The 22,549-nt window shown below is 37.4% G+C and overlaps 1 protein-coding gene across 7 annotated transcripts in view; it reads right to left on the reverse strand.

Annotated features, from left to right (window-relative positions):
* KIDINS220 (kinase D interacting substrate 220) overlaps window positions 1-22,549 on the reverse strand; it is a 73,224-nt gene that overhangs the window by 12,570 nt on the left and 38,105 nt on the right. For 5 of the 7 annotated variants that reach the window (XM_068678544.1, XM_068678545.1, XM_068678541.1 and 2 more), the window contains 4 exons: window positions 8,995-9,173; window positions 7,554-7,780; window positions 2,568-2,678; window positions 1,639-1,695 (listed from right to left, as the gene is read on the reverse strand). In XM_068678544.1, the coding sequence (XP_068534645.1) occupies window positions 1,639-1,695; window positions 2,568-2,678; window positions 7,554-7,780; window positions 8,995-9,173 (574 nt within the window). The remainder of the gene's footprint in view (window positions 1-1,638; window positions 1,696-2,567; window positions 2,679-7,553; window positions 7,781-8,994; window positions 9,174-22,549) is intronic. The other 2 variants (XM_068678547.1, XM_068678548.1) reach the window with 2 other exon arrangements.

Raw genomic sequence — 22,549 nt, forward strand, 5'->3', positions numbered from 1 at the left:
TTGTTACTTTACATACACCAATCCATTTGTTAAGACACAAGTAAAAACTATCATTTATCTAGTGGCAGTGATCCATTAACTGAGAGCTACCTAACTAGCTGGGTAAAATTATTGTACCTACCACCTACAGATAATTACAGTACCTCCAAAAAAAAAGTATAATACTGTTTCCTTTTAACTGAAATTTCAATAAAGCACTGACAAGATGCAAAAGGACTGGGAGACATGGGACAAGAAGATACTGAGATAAGGAATCAAACACGGGGAAGACATCAGCTTTTCCAAAAAATATACTACAAGAAAACATTACCTCAAAGTCATCCCTTCACCCAAGGTACCTGATGACCTGGGAAAGAGAACTTTAGGGTAAATTCTCCATTGCATTTCCATAATTGCTAAATTAAGGTTATGTAGAATTAAAAACAGCAGTTCTGGGGTCTGTGTTTTTCTTTTTTTTCCCCCTCTTCATTATACAATGAGAATACTTTTTTGTAACAATTTACTAGAAGAAAAAAAAAAACAACAAAACACCACCACTGAGATCTAACTATAACTGTTGCCAAGGACTATTGGCAGCAATAATTAAGAAAAAGATTAAATTGTGTTAACCTCTTTGGTATTGGATTTTCCACTGATTCCCAGTTAGAATTAAGACAGAAATCCATAAAGAAGACACCTTTGTGCAAATACTTACAATAAAACAAAAACAAATCGTGGAAAAGGCAGATGTCAGCATTCTGACTCAAGAATAAACTTATTACCTGTAATTTTATTTTTAGTTTATTTCCATGAAGCGTTGCTTTATACTGTGTTAACTGCAATCATAGAATGACAGGATTGTAGGTGTTGGAAGGGACCTCCAGAGACCATCGGGTCCAACCGCCCTGCCACAACAGGTTCCCTAGAGCAGGCTGCCCAGGCAGGCGTCCAGACGGGCCTTGAATATCTCCAGAGAAGGAGACCCCACAGCCTCCCTGGGCAGCCTGTCCCAGTGCTCCGTCACCCTCACCGTGAAGAAGTTGTTCCGCATGTTGGTGTGGAACTGCCTGGGCTCCATTTTGTGGCCATTGCCCCTTGTCCTGTCCCCACAAACCACTGAGAAGAGGTTGGCCAAGTCCCTCTGTCTCCCACCCCTCAGGTATTTATACACACTGAGGAGATCCCCTCTCAGTCTTCTCTTCTCCAGGCTGAACAGACCCAGGTCTCTCAGCCTCTCCTCACAGGGAAGATGCTCCAGGCCCCGTATCATCTTTGTGGCCCCCCGCTGGACAACAGCTTTATGCCACCAGCTGAAGTAGGGCTCAGGTGACAGAGCTGACTGAAACAAGAAGCACACAGCTAGAATCTAAGTCACAACTGACCAAGTCCATTCTCCGGTCTGTTTAGCTACCACAACACTCATGAGAGCTACTGAGAAAGGTAAGGGAAAAACTACAGGGAAAAATGTACTACATCTTAGAAGTGAAATATTAGCTCTTAAATTCATTCACGAACTACATTAGTTTTCAACTACTCTATTTGCCCACCAAAGCCACTGATGCAGTGTTAGTGAACTGCAGTTATGATTAATGCAGACTCATTACTGCTGGAAAAGCAATGAGATGCTAAAATTTCCACACCACATGACTACTCATTTACCATTGAGGGGTCTGTGGGTGAAGCAAGCCCCTCATCAGCATCCTCCTTGATAACATCCTAACAACAACAAAATATTACGGTTTGGGTAAAATAATCAAGGGCTAAATGAAAAATATGAAGTAAACAATGAATGAGAATGATCTCATAACAGTACAGAAACGACACACACATTTGTTTTTCATTAGTGATTAAAGAAAAGATTTCAAAACCTTTTGATAGTTTTGCTCAACGTATCAATATCCTAAAATTAGAGCAATTGACAAGTGAGGTTTTTACTGACTTTTTTTAAAGCTTTCTTTAGTTCTTAATTCCATTTGAACAACCATCTGTCAGTAAAATAAATACCATTAATAGGAATTTATTCTGTAGGAAGCTAGAAAAGTCTGTTCATTCTTCCCTTTCAATGGATAAAGCTGAATTATACTTACTTATAAAATCATGCTGTATCTAATGCACACTTAAGATTAAATGTATTTTGTTCCACTTGAATGGAAAAACATTTCTTTTAACTTTGGCCTTCATATTTGTAGCATTCTTTACAACATCAAGGGATGTCTTTTTACCTTCTTCAGATATCACAGAATTCGTATTACTAAATTTGAATATAAATTTACCAGCAGTATTCTTTTTCTCACAACATGCTGTACCAATTTATTATAGCACAGTTGACATGTTTATTGACATATTTTCCTGCCAATACTACAGGTCTTGATACCTGGATGTCAGAATTAGTTTTCACCTTTCAGTAATTTGTAAAGTTAAAACAAAATACATTTTAAATTGCATGTTAATAACACCTTTGCTTATACTATTTATAAGATAGAGCTTGCAGTTGTCTAACACCCAATCATCATTAGTAACCTTCATTCGCATTACCCACTATATTTATTGTTTAGGTTAGTATTTGAATTATCCTTCAAAATACTTACTAGGCCATTGTTCTGATCTCTGGACAAACTCGTTTTTAGTGGTGGACGTGAGATGAGATGAGAACTGCCAGGGTAATACCTTGGCATGTAAAGATATGGGGCAAAGAATGGCTATGGAAAAAAAAATAAAAATGTAACAAAAAAGGGACAAACAATTACACAAATCAAAATGTAATAATAAAATAAAACTTATTTCAACAAAGCATATCCTGTAGTTGAGTTTAACAAAGTGAAAAGAACAATTATTAACAGCTTTCTTTACTTTTTGCATTTAATAGAAATCAGTCAAAAGCACTGGAGAGAGTTCTCCAAAACCCCTCAGCAACTGACCCCCCTCTATTCCCTTCAATGGCAGTGGGTGCTCTGGCATGGGCTGCTGGAGGAACAGAACTGGACACTAACATCTGATTTGAAAATGTGAAAAGGATTTACGCTTAGGATATTTTCACTAATCTTTAAGCTACTGAAATCAAAGTTAGATTCTCAGTAAAATTCAGAATGTTTCACAGGACAAAATAATTATACACAAAAAACTGGATACATAAAAGCATCACTAGAGCTTCCCCTGCTTATGGTAATCAATCTGGAGGTTTTTTTGTTTTTGTTTTTGTTTTTTTCTTCTACATATAATAGACTTTAACATTATAGCAGAAAATATTTAGGCTTTGTTTAGTTAGGAATATGCCTGTGTGTGTTGTTCAATACAAATACCATTTTAAAATAAATGTTAATTATCATAAAACAAATATCAGAAGCATTTTTTAAAAACAGAAACATTTTGTTTCCCACAAACACAACTTAACTCTAATCACACTTCTAGTAACCAGGTGCCTTTTTATCCCTTTTTACTAACAAACTTCATGAAAACATACACTATCCAAGTTTTAATAGTGTATCAGTGTAAGAGGTCCAAATGAGAACTCAGGCTATTAATAAAGTCACTTCTAAGAGATACAGGGATCTGAACACTACAAACACCCCTCCTTTTGAATAAAGCACTCCAATCCTTGAAGTGCTGAAATTAATTGTATGAACACGTTTCCTGAAATCCACACACTACCCACTGGCATGTGATAAAAATGCATGTGCATTTAAGAATTTGGTAATGCATTTACGAAGTGCTTCCCTAATATTGTTAAAATTTTGTTATCTGTGAATTTGACCTAGGTTTTGAAATAAAGACCTTAATTTCCTTATCAGTTTTCAGTGGAAAAAAAAGAATCTTCAAACTTGAGGATAAGCAGAATTACAGAACCTATAATTGCAAGGCCCGTCTGGATGCCTACCTGGGCAGCCTGCTCTAGGGAACCTATATTGCTATTAATTCATTGCCCAGTTCCTTAAGAAGTTTTCAAAATAAATTTTCATACATAACATTTTAAAATTGTATTATCCAGCTATTTAACAACAACAAAAAAAAAAACACATAGTATTTTGTTTGTGTTTCTGCACATGACAAGATTCTGAGTAGTCTGCTAGACCAAATTCACTGTAGACTAAATAATTTTATGACTTGATGGCCAATCTACGAGGGAGGAGTAAAATATGTTGAAGTATTCCACTTCGGATTTATCAATAAAGACAAAAAACAAACAAGCAAAGAATTCTGCGTTCAGAAGCAGCTGTAAATGAGTGGAATTCCTGTGTACAACAGTTAGATGGCATATGCTACAACTTTGAGTAATTATGACAAAATACAAACTGTTCCCTGTTCTTAGCTGCAAGAGGTAGGCTTTGGACACACCTGTATACAATTAGCACAAAAATTTCATATGCTCTTCCAACATACAAAGTTAAGATGAGCATTGTAATCATTAGTCTAACTGTGGGAATATGTTTTTGTGTGATTTTTAGTTTTACTTGGATAGGTAAGAGAAACAGTACCTAGGCTTTGCCATACATTTACTGGCTGGTACAGAATGATTCAGAAAATACAGATTTAAATTTATTTCACTGTCATAAGGCACATTCTGTGGTATGTCGTGGAAATAAAATCATTTTCAAAAAAAGTTTATGTTACTTCTTAAATAATTAAATGCCTCAGTTTTCCATTAACAGCTTAAACCACGTGGAAAACCCACAAGGCATGAGAGGCTTAATTATGATACTGCATCCAAGTGCCTAGCTCTCACAGCAAAGACTATCCTCTGAAACATCGTCAGCACCTGCTTGTTGGTTGCGAGTCATCAAGCTACAAAGCAATGAAAAAAATTTCCAATATGGCAATTACACCATAATTTTTTCACAATTTCTATTTATGCTTTGTGCCCACTTCAGCTGCTTCACTGCTTCCAAACTGTGGAATCAATTCTCCAATATAAGCCTAAACTCCGCAGTCTCAAAGTATGATAATACAGATATCATGAAAATGTGAGATAAGTATAAATCCATGTTGGGCATTACCCACTGCAGAGCTGTTCTCCAAGTCTGCAGACAGCCTATGAAGCATAAGCCTGGCCAAGATACCAAAGAACTTGCCTCTGTTCTGAAAAAAAAAAAATAATAAAATTCTCCCCTAAAGTCTAGATCCTGCTCAGGAAAATCCTGCTTAGACCTGCCTACTGCTCTGACCTCTCCCACAGGAATCACGATATCAACAATGGTTTATGAAAGCAGCAATTTTGGGAAGCTGAACTTGAGTCCAACTTGTTGCCAGGGAGCTAGAGAGTAATCTGTACACCTCGATCACAGTCCAGTACTGAGAGCCAGAGGGCCAAGTTGAAGAGCTGCTGAACTGGACTGTAATCCTTCCTTTAAAGCTATGCACACAGAGAAAGGGGCTTTACACCAAGAACAAGGAAATTATGTGACAGGACGTTCAAGAACCGTAACACAAGAACATCTGAAGAAAACAGCAGAAACATACATAATAATAGTAATAATAAAAAGTATTTCCTGAAAATAAGCAACCTGAGCTTCTCCCAAGAGTTCAATGTTTATTTTTTTCTCCCTAAGGACAAATGATTGCTTACAGACAACAAGACAGGAACCATTTGCTGTTCAGAAAAAAGGCAATGCATCTATACCAAGAACTTAAGAGCACATTGCCATAAAATTCAGACATTTCCAGAGCAGTATTTGACTCCATTGTGTTTTGGCATACAAGTACCCAAGACCTCTCTTAGATACTTCTACTATACTGCTGGGGAGAGCCAATTCTTTTATTACCGTTGTTTTATTAAATACTATTCTTACAAAAACCTGAGAAGTGAAATGCCATTTAAAAGCCTGAATTTAAATCCTGAAAATTAATTTAAATTTTTTAGATTTAATTTTTAATTTTTTTTAGATTTAAATTTTTAGATTTAAATCCTGAATTTAAATCCTGAAAATTTCTACTATTATAAAGTTCTCCTCATTTATCTCAGTACACAGCATTCATGACAGCGTAACTCCATAGGAGAAAGTAATAAATGTGTTTGTGTGAACCACTGAAAATGATTATGTCCTGGAAGAACAGTATAAAAAGCCAGAAAAAGGCCAAAACAGAAACATTTTAGTCTTAAGTATGCAGAAAGGTAAAATAAATAAATAAATAAACAAACAAACATACCTTTAAGTCCATATATGCACATAATAAAAATGAACACGTGAACTGCTTGTAAGAACAGCTATGACTCTCTAATAATTGGTTTTGTAGTGATTGTTAGAGGCATAAAAACATACAAGTTTCAGTTGTGTATTACCACACACTGTTAACCTTGTCATGTACAGTAACACAGACAAAACCAGGACTTCCAATTAAATGTTCACTTTAAGAAAGCTGAGTTACTATCAAGAGGAAGATTCATGTGATAAGCATTGATCAGTACAGGACTACTTCAAAGAACATGTCGCTGTAAGTTATTTTCAACAAAACAGCATATATGCTCAATATAGTATTAAAATAAGAATAATTTTAGAACAGATAAAAGGTTCTGTGCTACACATACCCTTTTCTGCCTTACTAACACTGATTTAGGTAACAGATAACATTTTTTTTCCAGATTATTAGCTTGAACATAACCTACTATCAAACAGTGTTTGTTAAAGCAAAGAGCATTTCTTATATATAGAAGCAAGCCACGAATTACATCAGCTTTCTGATTTTCTTTTTCCCTGATAGCATTACAAAAAATAAGAAAAAAAAACAAAAATACTGAATACATTCCACAAAAATAGAAAGCAACGAATTAATTGTGGAATGTGCTCAGAGTTTAAACAACTATAAACAAAATCACCCTAAATAGATCAGTACTACAAATTTTAATATAAAATGCAACTAAAAAAGCATTCTTATTAGCTGTTGTCTCATCTAATAAGCAGATATATACCTCAGCAACTTGGAACAATGTTTAAAATAGCTCATCTTACATTGTTTAGATTGAATCCCACTACAACTACATTGTTTATATTAAATCCCACAATACAGTGAAGTATTGCAACTTTCAAGTGAGCTGTGCACAGGACTATGTTTTCTAATGCCCACAAAGAACTAAAAAAAATGTATGGTTTATGCAATTTATTTTAATTCTTTTAAACTAGTGGAACTTTAGTTACAGGAAAAGATCCCAAAATAAGAGACAAAGGGAAGACAGATGTCTAGATATATTCTTGTGATGTAGTTCCTCACATGAGTTTCTGTATGTTTTAACTTGTCACCAAGAAAACACCAGAATCTCTTCTAACTACAAGTATAGGACTGCACAGTTTACTACTCACAAAGTAATAAATAAATAAATATCTACAGCATCCCACCGAGTCATGTCTAAAAACAATTTGACCTTTTTTCCCCTTGTTTATTTTGTTTTTCTAATGCAATTTACCACATTTCTCAATGATGCTACAATGACTGAACATTACTGTGAAGTTTACCAACTTTGGGGCTTTCGAACAAAACTCTATTTCCAAATATAATTTGCATGGTCTTTTAAATATTTGATAGACTACATCTGCAATATTACCAGACGAAATGAAAAGAAAGCGAGTTGGTTCTCAATTATTTACCCGATTGTAGAATGGATGCTGAGGTCCTGTCATACCACTATAGTAACTGCTATGAGGCTGGGGTGATAAAACTCCGCTGTTGAAGGGTCCGTTGAACGAGGTTGTAGAAGAGCAGGCTGATGAAGGCTGACTGAACAGAGATGTTGCTCTGGCAGGTGCCTCATGTAGAGGCAATGTGGGATAAGGAAGTCCTCCTATATTCATTTGATCCCTTGCAGCACGAACATCTGAAAAAGGAATGAGATTTAGCTTGAAATATTTGAAAAAGTTCTGATTTGTTTGCGAATTGTGTCCAGGTCTCAGCCCCCTGCTACAGTAGAGATGTAGACAATCCAGAAGGAGCCTGAGGCCAAGGGGCTACCAAGATGATGAAAGGACTGGAGTACTTCTCCTCTGAGGAGAGGCTGAGAGCTGGGACTGCTCTGCCCAGAGAAGAGGAAGCTCAGGGGGAATCTTATCTATATCTATCAATACCTGAAGGGAGCATGCAAAGAGGTCAGAGCCAGACTTTCACTGGAGCCCAGTGCCGGGACAAGAGGCAATAGTCACAAACTGGAACACAGGACGTTCTGTTTAAACACCAGGAAATGCTTCTTTACTATGCAGGCGATAGAGCATTGGCACGGAAACCATACCTGAATTCAGATCCCACTTAGGATACTGTCATACCAAGAATTCATAAGGATCCTATTTTAAAGATCTAGTTTTCTCCAAAACTTTGGCATCTCTAAACAGGTGGACACGTTAGGATGCCCTAGCCTTACTCCAGACCTAACAGCAATCCCTAAGCAGTGCCATACTGTAGGTCACAGCAGTTCACTCCAGCAGCAAGTAGTCGCTGAGCAGCGCATTTTTGCATACCAGCACTTACCTGAATCTGATTTCATTTCTGAGACTACAAGCTAGTTAACAGTAACTTGTGAAAAAGATAGTGTACAACTAATGATACTTGCTCTAGGAGCAGTTTAAATATCATTCTAACACAGACTGAAAAATGACTGGTAAGTACCCACTGCACAGGTGTCTAGTAGGGGAATACATCAAATGGACACATCCCATTTTGTTTCCCTGGCTTCAGTTCTAAAGGATCTGACACTACTCAAAATTGTTAATGATGACCTGCAAGTAAACTTGCATTTCTACTAATATTGTGTAATACAAAAACAGCATGTGCGGTTTTTCCATGACTGCTAAAGCTATCTTTGACTACCACTAGCACCTTGCCCCCTTTAAAGAGATGCTTTGGTCTTGTATGATTTGGCCTTTACAGAAAATCTATAGAGTGAAACTGAACAACTTAGTTCTGAAGTCAAGGTCAGATGACAGGAAGGTCTGATTTGACGAACAACTCAGTATTCTCTGTAATATGCAAAGCAGTTCCACCTAAAATAAAAAGAAATGATGAAACTGTCACTTTCCATTTATTTGAAAGCATACTCACCTGCAATGATTTCTCGTAGCTTGGGGTCTAAGTTGACAGTACATGGCAAAAATGTTCTTACATCACGTGCTACAAGAACAGGTGTTCGGGAAGATAAAAATACTTCAAAGTTCCTTATATCTCCATCAATTTCAAGCAGAGGTTCAACATCTTTAGTCGTTGGGATATTCTTTGAAATTCTGGTTGAAAAAATATAGATAAGTAATAAACAAACCACATTAGAGTCTGACTTTCATAGTGAAATGCTATAGAAAAAGACTGTTCAGTACAGTTGCATCTGTTCTCCTGTTTGCTGGAAAATGAAAACAATCCATAAAAACCTGCACTGTCTTCAGAAAGAACAGTTTAACATTTTCTATTATGAAAAAAAAAAAAAAATCAAATTTTTAAGTAGTCTGATCTAACTGCAAGGTTCAGAGAAATCTCAGAGAAGCCATACAGAAGACTAAAATCAAATCAGGAATTTATAGAGCAGTAAAATCAAATCCAAAATAAGGGCAAGTTAGCATGTGTCAGCATTAACCTCAAACATTTATTCAAACTAATAAATAAATTAGGAATTCCACAGTCAAAATTCTAACTTTTAAACTAGTATCTCTTTCAACAGGAAGGGTCAGGCGTCTTAGACATTAATCAGAACCCAACAGTGAATGATTTCATAGTAGAAGAGAGGAAAAGAGAGTACCTGCTTTTGAATTATTCACCTTCTTAAAAAGGCAAGAAGTCACATGTATACAATAACAGAGGAGAACAACAAAATAGTCAGACGTGATCAATATGATGGGCTGTTGACGCATTACAACTACTGTCAAGGAATGGGGGTGGGGTTGTGGTTTGTTTTTTTTTTTGTTTTTTTTGTTTTTTTTTGTAAGCACTAATATAAAGGACAGTTTTATGGAGAAGCAAGGATAGGTTTTTATTTTTTCTTTCTTTTTAGGCAAACATAACACAACAATTCTGAACGAAGTCTATCATCAGCTGAATTACCTTATTTTACATTTTGTTAGCTTTTTAAGAACAATGATCTTCTTTTATCTTTATTTTAGATCCCATATAAAGGGTACTACTTTATGTACCATGGGATTACTCCAGAAATAACAATGGCAGATTTACACAGAATATTTAGTATTAAGAGAAATAAAGGAACTGAGGATCAGTACTAGATGTTTGAAGTAAGTACAACTCTTCTACATTAAAAATGTATTTTAACCATGTGCTAATCCCTCACTCTAATCTTTTAGCATAGTGCAAGACTGTACTAAAAGTAAAATTAACACATTCCTGTCAATTTTACTAGGTATTAAAGAAAACACCTAGTCCGAATGGACCATGTACCATACATGGTCCTACAAATAACTTTATTCATGATGAGATTACATACTTCTACATTGGAGAAGTAACCAAGTATAAAAGCAGGTGTAGTCTATTCTAACAAAGGTCCTGATCCTGCAAATCATTATGAGCTGCACTTCAGATAGCACTGAAATTATTCACATTCAATGTATGTAAGGCTTCAAGGGCTCCAGCCCTAGGAGAACAGAAGGTGAAGTTTCTGTAGAAAGAGAAACTTGAGACTCAGAAGTAGGTTACAATTTCAAAGAATAGGAACAGTTCATCCTCCATTAGCATTTTAAAAAAGAGATAAATATCTAACAGGAGTTAAATGATCTTCACAGCAATGAATGAACGGTCAAAAGACAAAAATTTAAGAACATGGGCAGTATCAAGGTAAAACTTGTATACTCATATTCTGAGAACTGTCTATTTTACATTAATATTTAGCTGCTACCTTAGGATTTTGCCTTATATCAAAACTATAATTAAACTATAAATTTTAAATCAAACAACATACATCTTAAGAACTGGAACATTAACATGCATTCCAGTTATTCATATTTACTTTGAGTACTCTAGGCAAGAATTCTCATTTTGCCAGTTTTAAACTAAGTCAGTTTTTAAGGCAGGGACCGAAGAGTTAAAGAGTGGCCTAGTTCAACACTTAAATCCAGAAAATAGAATGCCGAAAAAGAATGTGACACAGATTTAAATAAAACACACAGCTGATGAATCACATGAAACAAATTAGCTGAATTTTAATGCCAGCTCTACTTAAGGCTGAATGTGAACAGTGTTCTGACTACGATGAACAAAGCCACTGTTCAGAAGCCAATAGCCCACTGCTGGTGTACAGATTGAAGTCTCTATTCTAACCCCCTGAGCTCAACGACTTAAGCTATGTCTTTGCAAGAAATATTTATGTAAATGATAATCTTTTGGCAAAAAGCCACCAAAATCATATGTGCCTGCACTTCTCAGATGAAGAAAAAAAAAGGCTAGCAGGTGAAGAACTTTAAGGGTTGCTTTTGCTAGAATATAAGCACACAGATCTAAAACTTAAGCACTATGAACACCTTATTCTCCTTTTGGGGATAGATTTTCCTGAAGCAGAACAATTACTCTTAAAATCAGAAACATCAAAAGAACTATCAGTGTTGCTGAGTGTCTGCTTCCGTGAGAAACTACTTGAAATTACAAGAAATGGGACTAAAACAGAACATCACATTGACAGAAGTAAAACTTAACACCTCATTCCATTATGCCTCACATGATCTTTCCATAGGTAGTTAAAATCAAAAACTTTTCAGTATGGATTAAGTTATACTCCAATAACAATGGGTTATTTCTTGATTTTTTTTTCCTCAAATAAAATGATTTATTATAAATATACATAGATAAATCATCTTCCATTCAAAAGACTGTGAATTTGCTCTGTTTACTAGTTCTGGTTCATCTTACATTTCCATGACTGACTTGGAAGATCACCACATGGTCCAACAGCACCGAATGTTACCAGCACAAGCTACAGGAAGATGCTAGGCTGCCAGGCTGTACATGACACAGCCTCCCTTTCACCATCTGCTGCTGGAGGTGGTTGCCACCCCAGGATGTGACCCTGCACCACCAAGCCAGCTGGTGGTCAAAAGGCAGAAGGATTGAGCAGCCTGAGTCATGGAATCATAGAATCATTAAGGTTGGAAAAGAACTCCAAGATCATCTGGTCCAACTGTTCCTATACTCCCAATGGGACCCACTAAACCATGTCCCTAAGCACCATGTCCAGCCTTTCCTTGAACACCCCCAGGGACAGTGACTCCACCACCTCCCTGGGCAACCCATCCCAATGCCTGACTGCTCCTTCTGAGCAGAAATGTCTCCCCATTTCCAACCTGAATCTCCTCTGGCACAGCTTGAGGCCATTCCCTCTAGTCCTATCACTGGTTACCTGTGAGCGGAGGCCGACCCCCAGCTCCCCACACCTTCCTTTCAGGTAGCTGCAGAGAGCAACAAGATCTGCCCTGAGCCTCCTCTTCTCCAGACCAAACACCCCCAGCTCCCTCAGCTGCTCCTCACCGGACTTGTGTTCCCAGCCCCTCACCACCTTTGTAGCCCTTCTCTGAACACATTCCAGGGTCTCAATGCCCTCCTTGTACTTGCTGATGCTGAAGGCCGTGCTGTGCCCACATTCCCTGTTCATCTGGCTGTGCCAAGCCCCCGGGTATGCCAACAGGCTCCATCCATCACCTCTTCTCCCCCTGCCAGGGGTTTCGCTGCCTGAGCTCCAGGCCAGCTCGGATACAGTGCAACTGGGTAAGCTGGGACCTGGCTGCTGCAATTAAAGCTGTGAGAAGCCTCACTGGGTGCTACCCCTGCCTGGCTCAAGAGCTGCCTTCAAGTTCAAGCCTCTGACTTTGGTCCTGACCGGAGCAACGTCTATTTATCTTAGTCATCTTGACCTTGACTCACTGAGTTCTTCCTGGCTTGATCTAATACATACCTTGTGGCTACAGACCTGCCTGGTGATCACTGGACTGTTGCTGTCCCTGGTCACAGTAAGGGAACACACACTTTTCCTCCTGTTTGGGTACCACAAGACTGCACCCCTTGCCTGTGAGGACAACATCCTGCCTGAAGGTGAATACAAAGGCATCCTACGGGTTCCTCTTCACACACCTGAACATTTTTTCCTCAGCTTTTTACGGCAGCAAGTAACCAGGCAAATAAGAGCCATTTAACTTTTGCACTCCATAAAAAGCAACGCACCTAATTAATTAAAAATATTAAGCGGCAGGGAAACAGAAGGCACAAACAAGAAGGCATGTCATGTTTTATTTATTATGTGCCTTTTAAGTTTTTCTCTCAATACAGTTTAAGACAAAGCTTAAAACAATGAAATCATTTCTTTTTCAAAACGACACAGACATTTTTTCCCCTATAGGTCTGATGCTAAGAATAAACCTTGAAGATCTGGACCACTTTGGAACGCAAGATAAAAATTTTATGGTTAACAACCTGATAATTAGATATCTGATCTCTTAACATCTAATAAACTGATACTACAAACATAATGCTTTGCTCTGAAGAAGTTATTTATCCTATTCCTCTCAGATCTGCTCAGAAAAGCGATGCTATCTGCAGTCACAGGGGTGTATTTCTTCTGGACTAAAAGCTCTCACACAAAACACTCCATAACATCTACAGTACTAACATTGTATTAAGAATAGAGCTGCAAGTATTTTTTTTCTAACTGCAACAGATAGTTTGGACGTTGAAAGAGAACATTTGTTCACACACACACTTGTGTAAGAACAGGAATAAAAAAAAGTCATCATGCACTCAACACTAAAAGGGAATCAATGCTTTATTTTAATAAAGGCAGAAAAGCTTTAAGTTCGACACAGCTATCGAGACAAAAATTATAAACCCCTCAGTGCATATTAAGTAGTACAGAGACTTCACTGAACAGATGCAATAGCTATTTAAAAACTCCTATTACCATAGGTATTCAGGAAAGCTTTCTTTGCAAAACTAAGTAACCCATCCAAGTAACAGCAGATGAAGCACCTCTTCTAAGCGCTCTGGTTTTGATCACTTGAGAAAGAAAAAGCATTTTGGTCCTTACAAGGCTGATATTTATTGATCTACTAATCTGCCATACTCAATATCATGCTCCACCACTGAGCCATATTACAAAGGTCTGATTTTAATTCAACTTTCCACAATACTTCCTACATCAGCACTCTTTAAAGTGTTAATACAGCTACAAAAGCCTGAATTCATTCACAACTTCACAGTGCTTATTTGAATTAAAGACAAAAGATTTTTTAAAAATAAATATATTTATTATGCATAAAAGCAGCAAAATGGAATAGCAAAGAAGAATTCAAGACTGCTCTAAACTGCTCTATAAAAAAAAAAAAAAAAGCAGCTATGTCTCACTGAGAAGTCCCACCAGATCATTCACACGAGTGAAATATGAGGATACTGTTTTCAGCATTTGCTCCTAAGAAAATCAGTTACACAGCTACTTTATGGCTTTATGTGGGTCTTCTTTCTTTCAAGACCTTCACCTGTAGGACTTCAGCATTTCAGCAAATATTTGTGGGTCCTATAGGATTAGAAATTGCCATGGGTCATCCTAGCCTCCAGCACAGGATTCTTCTCTGGGGCTACATCATAGCATACAGTTTAACTTCAGAATTGGGCAAAAGAACATTCAGTCCTCTTCCAGAAGCCCAGAGCAAACACCTCACTCACAGAAGCACAAGTTCCACTTCTCCGAGAAAGGAGGAGACCAACCCATCAATCTGTTCCAAATGCCATCCAAAATTGGAAGACAAAAAAGGTACAATCACTATGCTACACGAACTTCAATAGGTTAGTAATGTTCAAGTTAACTAGGACCAAAGACATTTTACTTCCTTCATGCAGCCTTTGGATTACCTGAGCTGTACCAGGTATTGTCCTTCTGAAGCAGCTTCCTATCACAGAACTGACCTACTGATAAGGGCCACTAGCTGTGTATAGCTAAAGGATGCATTTACAGCTTACCATCTTACCCCACAATGCTTTCCCATACTACTGAGTTTTTGAATAAATATTCTCACTTTGACAAGTATGTTCAGCAGGCACAAAGCAATATTATTTCCAATTTTATTTCCCAACTTTGACTCCCCCCAAAGTATACAAGCGTCATGAACTGACTTAAACCATTTATTGTGTTGCTAAAATTAAGGCTTCTGTGTCCTGCCCTAAACTAATATCACTCAGTAGAGTTTACAGGGATTGGAAATACACATAAGTCTTGTTTATTTTGTTGAGAGATATGTCATTACTGCACACTAAAACTATTCTGTAAGCATTTAAAGAATTATTTGGAAATTAATTCAGAATAATAAGCAAAAATACAGGCTGGGTGTAGAATGGACAGCAGCCCTGAGGAGAAGGACCTGGGCATGTTGGTTGATGAGAAGCTCAACATAAGCTGGCAATGTGCCCTTGCAGCCCAGAAAGCCATCTGTACCCTGGGCTGCATCAAAAAAAAAGCCTGGCCAGCAGGTTAAGGAAGATGTTTCTCCCCCTCTACTCTGCTGTCATGAGACCCCACCTGGAGTACTGCTTTCAGCTCTTGGTCCTCAGCACGAGAAGGATATGGGCATATCACAGTGAGTCCAGATGAGGATCACGAGGATGATCAGGGTGCTGGCTAGAGCACCTCTCCTACAAAGACAGGCTGAGGGAGTTGGGGTTGTTCAGCCTGGAGAAGAGAAGGCTCCAGGGAGACCTTACAGTGGTCTTCCACTACCTAAAGAGAGCTACAGGAAAGCTGGAGAGGGACTCTTTGCCAGGGAGTGGAGTGATAGGACAAGGAGTAATAGGGCTTTGGGCAACTTGGTCAAGTGGAAAGTGTTCCTCCCTATGGCAGAGGTGGAATTAGATGATCTTTAAGGTCCTTTACAACTCAAACCACTCTATGATTCTATTACAAAAGGTAACAATAAAGGGTAAAAGAGCTTTGGAGAACTCCCTGTCTTGTTCTGATCAGCTTTTCCTCCACTCCTTTTCTCTCCCTATCATCTTTTCATCTGAACTCCCTGCTTACTTGTCATGCCTTCTGGTACTCTTTACTTCTGTTATGTCATGCCTCACACAGGTCTGTTTAGGATACAGCCTGGGAAATGATGATCTAGTACTCAGCTGGTATGCTGTCTATTAATATTGAGACCACACTATTAGCATAATAAGAAACATAACTATGTGCCCTACATAATAAGTATGGGACAATACAAGGAAACTAAGAAAAAAATCAAAATGCAGGTTAAATATTTAGAAGTAACGCCACGCTGTGAGGTCTACAAGAATAAAGAATTGTCTCCTTAAAAGAAGCGATTTATTTAAATCTGGCCAGGGCAAAAGATTATTGCCCAGAACATTAAGGGCAGAGCAATGAACGTGGCACCTTTGGTTTCTATAATCACTGAAGACCTACACTTCTGAAATTAATACATCAATAGATTTTAAAGAAGTTGCAAATCCCTCAAAAGTTAATTTTGCCCTTTTTATTAAAGGTATTTAAACAGTGTCAAAACTGGAATTAACATAATAACCTTCTAGAAAAGTTACATTTCAAGTGATCTTGCTCATTTTTAATTGCTAGAAATTTGCAGAAAACATCTAGCATACTTTTTAGAAGAATAATTTAGTAGATACTTGTCTAAAGCACTGTAATGGAAAAGTAGACAGATAATGCTTATCTTCAGTTTTTATTTTACTCCGTTTCTTACTTATGTATATTAACAAAAAAACTCAAATGATTTAGACAAAAGCTTTTAGCTCAACACATAATTGCAACAAAATTACAATAATTGTACCAATTAAAATAATCCTGAATGAACAGTTTGTCATCTTAATGTTCCAATGGTTTACAGAAGGATCTACTTAATTAGCTGAAATTGCTTTCCAATGTTAGTATCAAATGTCATTTGTTAAAAGTTGAACGATTTCGAAAATAATTTAACAAAGCAATTTTACAAAACACCAAGAACCAACATTTTCTTTTCAGCTGAATAAAGCAAGCAGATGTGTCATCAAATTGCTATAAAAATAAATGAGCCTTTATATGTGGAAAAATAAATTTTACTACTAGTGCTACTGAATACTATTTTCTTTTTTTTTTTGGTTTTGTTTTTAATGATATGAAATTATTTTATTAAAGAAATTGATTTCATTTATGTCTTGGTGGTATTTTTAGTACACTGTAAATACATTTCCTTGAATTGAAATAGTAAACAAAGTACCAATATTCAAATACAGGTAAAAGAGCAATGCTTTAACCCAAGTCACTTCCTAATTTAGTTCACACGGGCTTATCATACAAAAGATTTGAACTTATCAGTAAAATATGGCACCCATGAAACCACCCAATAGAACTGCAAATCCACAATAATCAACCGTTGTTAAATTTGCTTCTAAATTAGCCTTTACCAATTTAATCTGGGGAGGGGAAAAAGAAGATGAGTTGTCCAGTAACTGTCTAGTACCAAGAGCCTAAGTTCTTCTCTGGTTGCCAGTAGTAGAGGTAACTGTTTCTATGGCTATTTCCAAAAAGGGGTAACTTCAATAAAAAGAGATGGGAAAAAAAAAAAGGCAAGCAAAATCTTACACCCATACTGAAACTGGAAAGACAGTATGCAGAACTGAAGAAGTCAAGAAATGCCAATACTTTCCATGATTTCTGTATCAGTCAGTGAAGATGTCTTCTACAAATTATTCCTTAGAATGGTACAACAGTTGTAAAACCATTAAGAAAAAGCAGTAAGTTAGATCCTTTAGTCCTGCAGACAAAAAGAATCCTGAATGAAGGAAAGCTATTATGTTACTCTTCTAAATTTGGTGTGTTCTGCTTTGGCACATTGATTTGCCATCCACCATAGGCAGGCATGCCTATGTATGTCCAAACACTGCAGAGGTTAAATTCAGCCAGACTGATTTATGAATTTTATGTTAAGTTTAAAATAATGGCAACTTACAGCACTGAGGAAAGCACAACCATTTTCTCATCCTGGAAGACATATCTCATTTTTCAAACTCAAAGATTCTTGCTTTCCATAGTTTTCTTTAGCTTCCAAGAAGCGTGTTTTCAAGGAAATTAAGTAAAGGGTGGAGCTCCTAATCTGAACAGATGGTTCGTGAGAGTTTCTTCTATCTTGAGCCAAGCTATCATGTTCTAATATTCTGAACGTAACGAGTGTAAGAATAGGCATGTCACAGAAATTCAGGGACCAGCAGCGACTTGCCAAAATCCTCACAAAGCTTAGTACCTCGGTTTCAGCAAAGCCTGGGAGAAGAGCGACAGTTAAGATGTCCTTCATGACAACCCCCATGACAAGCGGAGCAAGATCAAAACCAGTCGGTAGGAAAGGCTTGAGCAGGAGGTTGTGTGAATACCTCAATTCTGTGTCATTAAACAAAATGTAAGTTCAGTTCTGGGGACAAGGACGCTTCTTCAAGCACTAACACTGTGAGTCATGGTCTCCCTTAGGACATCCTCCCTAGACACCAGTTTTCAGTTTTATTTCTTACTGTTTCACCATGTAATGGCTAGAATTATATTCAGAAAGACAAGTCACCTAGAGCCCATCTGCATGAGAAAGAGGAAAATACTCACCACGGATCTATCAAATTTTTGAGTCAATGTTCCATCCCCAGTGGTATCCAGACATGACCAGGAGGAAATTCTTACAGACTAACATCAACTTCACACTGACTTTTCTTCTTCCTACCCCAAGGGGCCCTTCACAGCAAAGAGGTCATTAAATTGTCCTGGTAGGCCGCAGTCTATTCTCTGCCATTTTGCTTTCAAAGGACAATTGGCACTTCACTCCACTGTAGTGTCCAGACCTGCCTGGGCAGCTCTTCATGCTTACCAGGATCTGCAGGTTTCTGTGACTGGTGATAAAGCCTGCCCCAGCACCTGGTATAAGTGCTTTAAACATAGAATGTTATATAAAAGTCATTGCCACTCCTCCCCTTCCACATGCATTTTTGAATTAAATTAGCCTTAGCTGCTGTGTTGTATGCTGAATTTAATCTTTTCCTCCTGTTGTAAAGATCTTCAAGATACTTATTTGTGCTCAGTTTTTAATGGCATCAGCTACTGACTCTCAAGGACCCCAAATAGGCTTTAGATGGAAAGAAAACATCACACAACTCAACTTAGGCCTCTCATTAGCAGTTCTGGCCATTCACACTGGCATAACTGTAGATGCTGCAGGATCTTCTGGAGTAAAAATTTAGACATCTACAGTTTTTCAAGTGTTTACAAGCTTGTTTAATCATTTTCTGAATTGCACTCTTGAACTCAAAGAGCATATACATGCCTGTGTAAACCTTACCTTATTACAACTGTGTAAATCTTAGTACTTGGAACAGACTTTAATCAGCAAAGTCAGCCAAGCCGCAAGCAGCCTTAAAAAATGACAAGGCTGCTAAAGCCACCACATCTAGAAGAGAACCGGGTAGCTCACAAATGCTGCCTCCCTCATTAACAAGTGCAGTTCAGAAGGACAAGTGCCTACTGGCAAGATAGTTATACAATCGGTTTAGTGACTTCTAGGAACATCCTCCAATAGACAAAGCACAACAGATTTCAGTCCCTGCCGTGGTGAGGACATGAAAAGATGTTTACATATTACATAGACTATCTCCTTTGCTGAGTAAACTTAATGAGGAAAAGAAGATATTCCCTCTCATTCAGTTTTAGCACCAAGATTATTAAACTGACATGGTATCAATACCAAAACGCTGCTTTCTATAGCCTACAATAGTAGAAAATATCAAGAAACAACATAAGATGGCTCAGAGGCTCAAACTGAAATGATTAACTAAGCTCTTGATAGAAAAGAAATGACTCAGCTGGCTCAGACTTGAGGAAAACATGAGAATCCAAAACAAAAAAAAAGAAAACATTCTTTTCAAGAAAAAGCAAAACTAGGATTCCTCGTAGCATAGGAAGTAGGACAGTGATGACATTCACAGAAAAACATGAAGTGAAACTAGGGCTCTTTTTATCCTCTAATATCTCTTCTACTTTAGTACATCCTTTTTGAAATGCAGTGACTGGAGTCCCAGCATTCAGAATTTAGATACATAACAGATTTGTTTAATAAAATAACTTCCTTTTATTTCTTTGCTAATAATTCCTACAATTTCCTCTTCTGACTGCTGCCGAGCACTGAACATATTTTTTCAGAGTATCATCAGCAACGGATTTGTGAATTCCTTTCCTAGGTGCAGATTTACAGCCCATTACTACGTTAGCAGGATTACAGATGAGATCATTTTCCCTGCTATGTTATGATACATATAACCACAATGACTTGCATCTGCAATTTGCTCATAGCTACTTTCACAACCCTCCACAAAAACAGTTGTCCTGATTTTATCTCCACATTGTATTTTCTCCCTCTGTCCAAGAATTTACAGGTATATCAAAGAGCTCAAGTACTATCTTCCTAACCTTACCTGCAAGATTCTCATCAGTCATTCTTCTCCGTTTTGCTTCCCTCTTCTGCTTTCCTCAATTTTGCCTGCTATTACCCTACATTTTAATATATGAAAATGTACTAGAAACATGGTTTAGTGGGTGATATTGGTGGCAGGGGGATGGTTGGACCAGATGATCTTGGATGTCTTTTCCAACCTTAATGATTCTATGATTCTAAATACTTTTAGTTCAGGATCTTGGTTAAAACTTCAAAAATTTCCAAACATTACATCACATTTTTTATATACATTTTCTTGAAATCTGAATTCTCAAAAGAGTCGGTATCTTCTCTACAAAAGCCACTGTGGCTTTTCCCAGTATATCCTCTATTTAGACCTGGCACTCATATTCATTCTGGTGTCACGGATATTTTATGTGGTCTTCAAATGAGAGCACATTCCCATGGTTGGCCAGTTTACAAGTCTGAGATGTATCAGTTGCAAACATTCAATAGAAACTTGCTTTAATCTGACAACTTAATTCTCTGACAACTTCATTTACAGAATGCCCAAGTATTTTATTACACTTCAGGGTTTTAAAACATTTTTTTCTGCAACTTATATGTGCCATTTCGCCACAGAACTGACATTAGGGAGACTCTTCACAGCAACACTGAAGAGAACTCAGCACAACGTAAATGCAGAGAAATATTAACTGTGTATTGCAGTTATAAATAAAATGGTAAAAACAATGAAACCAGACCAGGAAAAATATGTGGCTAATGACCACAGAATAACCTAAACACTAAAGGGAAAGGAGAATACACTAGATGAGAAATCAAAATGGGACCTTAACTTGACAAGGAAAGAGACTGCATGAAAAACCTGTTGGTGGAAGATTAATTGAAAAGGCAACATTTAAACCCAAGAGAGCAAATACTGGTGCTATTTAGCATACCAACTGCAAAGCTGAACATAAAGATCCAGACCAACAATGACTGGAGAGTAAGAGGATAGAAATGAGACCACACAACAAGTCAGTTTAAGGCAGTAAGAAGATTAAAGATATTTTTCTGCAGAATCTGGACTGAAATTCAACACAGACTGAACATTTTTATTTTCAAGATTGGACACAATTACAAAACATGTGCTTGTTACTCTCTAACAAAGGAAAATAACAACACCGTACCTCTACCTCTTACTAAGGGAGAACTAAGCAACTCCAGTCCACAAAGATTGTCCACAGAGGTGTGCCTGTTGCAAATTGAAGCCTTATTTTCTTGGGTTTTGTTTTGCTTTGTTTTATACAACTTAGGGAAATCTTGCCCATGCAATATTCAATAGGATCTCCCATCTCTGAGTAGTATGACACAGGAAATATATGACTCCTTCTGAAGAACTGTTTTCATAATGCTAAATATGGATGCCTATTGATGAGTGTCCATAGAAAAAGCACTAGCAAATTTATTTTCTGCAGCAATCCTTCATGATAATATAGTAGTTAGCTTTTTTCTTTTTAACGGAAACAAAGACATATAGATATTTTTATTTAGCAATCAATTTGATACTCATTTTTTCTTCCAGAGCACTTCAGCTACTGAAAGCAGAGCTCCCACTAGCTTCAGACACAGCTCTGAATACTCATCACTCTCTAACATGAGCCTACAGAATCATAAGCTGTATGCCATCTCCCAGAGGTACAAATACCAGCCAAGTGAAAGGTACAATAGAAATGACTAGTCCGGCATCACACAAATTCTGACACATAGTTCTAGAACAGCTTTCAGTTATCTTACTTTAGCTTTCCTGTTCCACTGAACTACAAGAGAAAGCAGCAAGATGTGACAGAAAACGTCCCTTCCCTTTGCTACATACCTGTCTACAGTTTACCAAATTAAATTCTGGATGTTACAAGACACGATTCCTCTGTGGAAAAATAGCATATCATCATTTAAAATCATGTATTTTATTTGTAGTTAATTCCCCTCTGTGTATGCACTGATTTTATTCTTTCATTTCTTAATCCTTGATGACCATTTGGATCCTTTTCCTTTATTTTTTGTATGCTGTGAAAGCATCGCTTATTCTCTGAAATAGTACTGAAAAACAAAACCATCTAGCGAAGAAGATCGCTAATTTTAAATATAAACACTGACAACCCTCAGACCAACAAGAAGCTGTGAGCGCTGCATGGGGCAGACAGGTATTCTTCTAGTGCCACCTGCCGGCACAG

This window comes from Anas acuta, chromosome 3 (assembly GCF_963932015.1).
Source record: "Anas acuta chromosome 3, bAnaAcu1.1, whole genome shotgun sequence".
In the NCBI taxonomy this organism is placed as follows: Eukaryota; Metazoa; Chordata; class Aves; order Anseriformes; family Anatidae; genus Anas; species Anas acuta.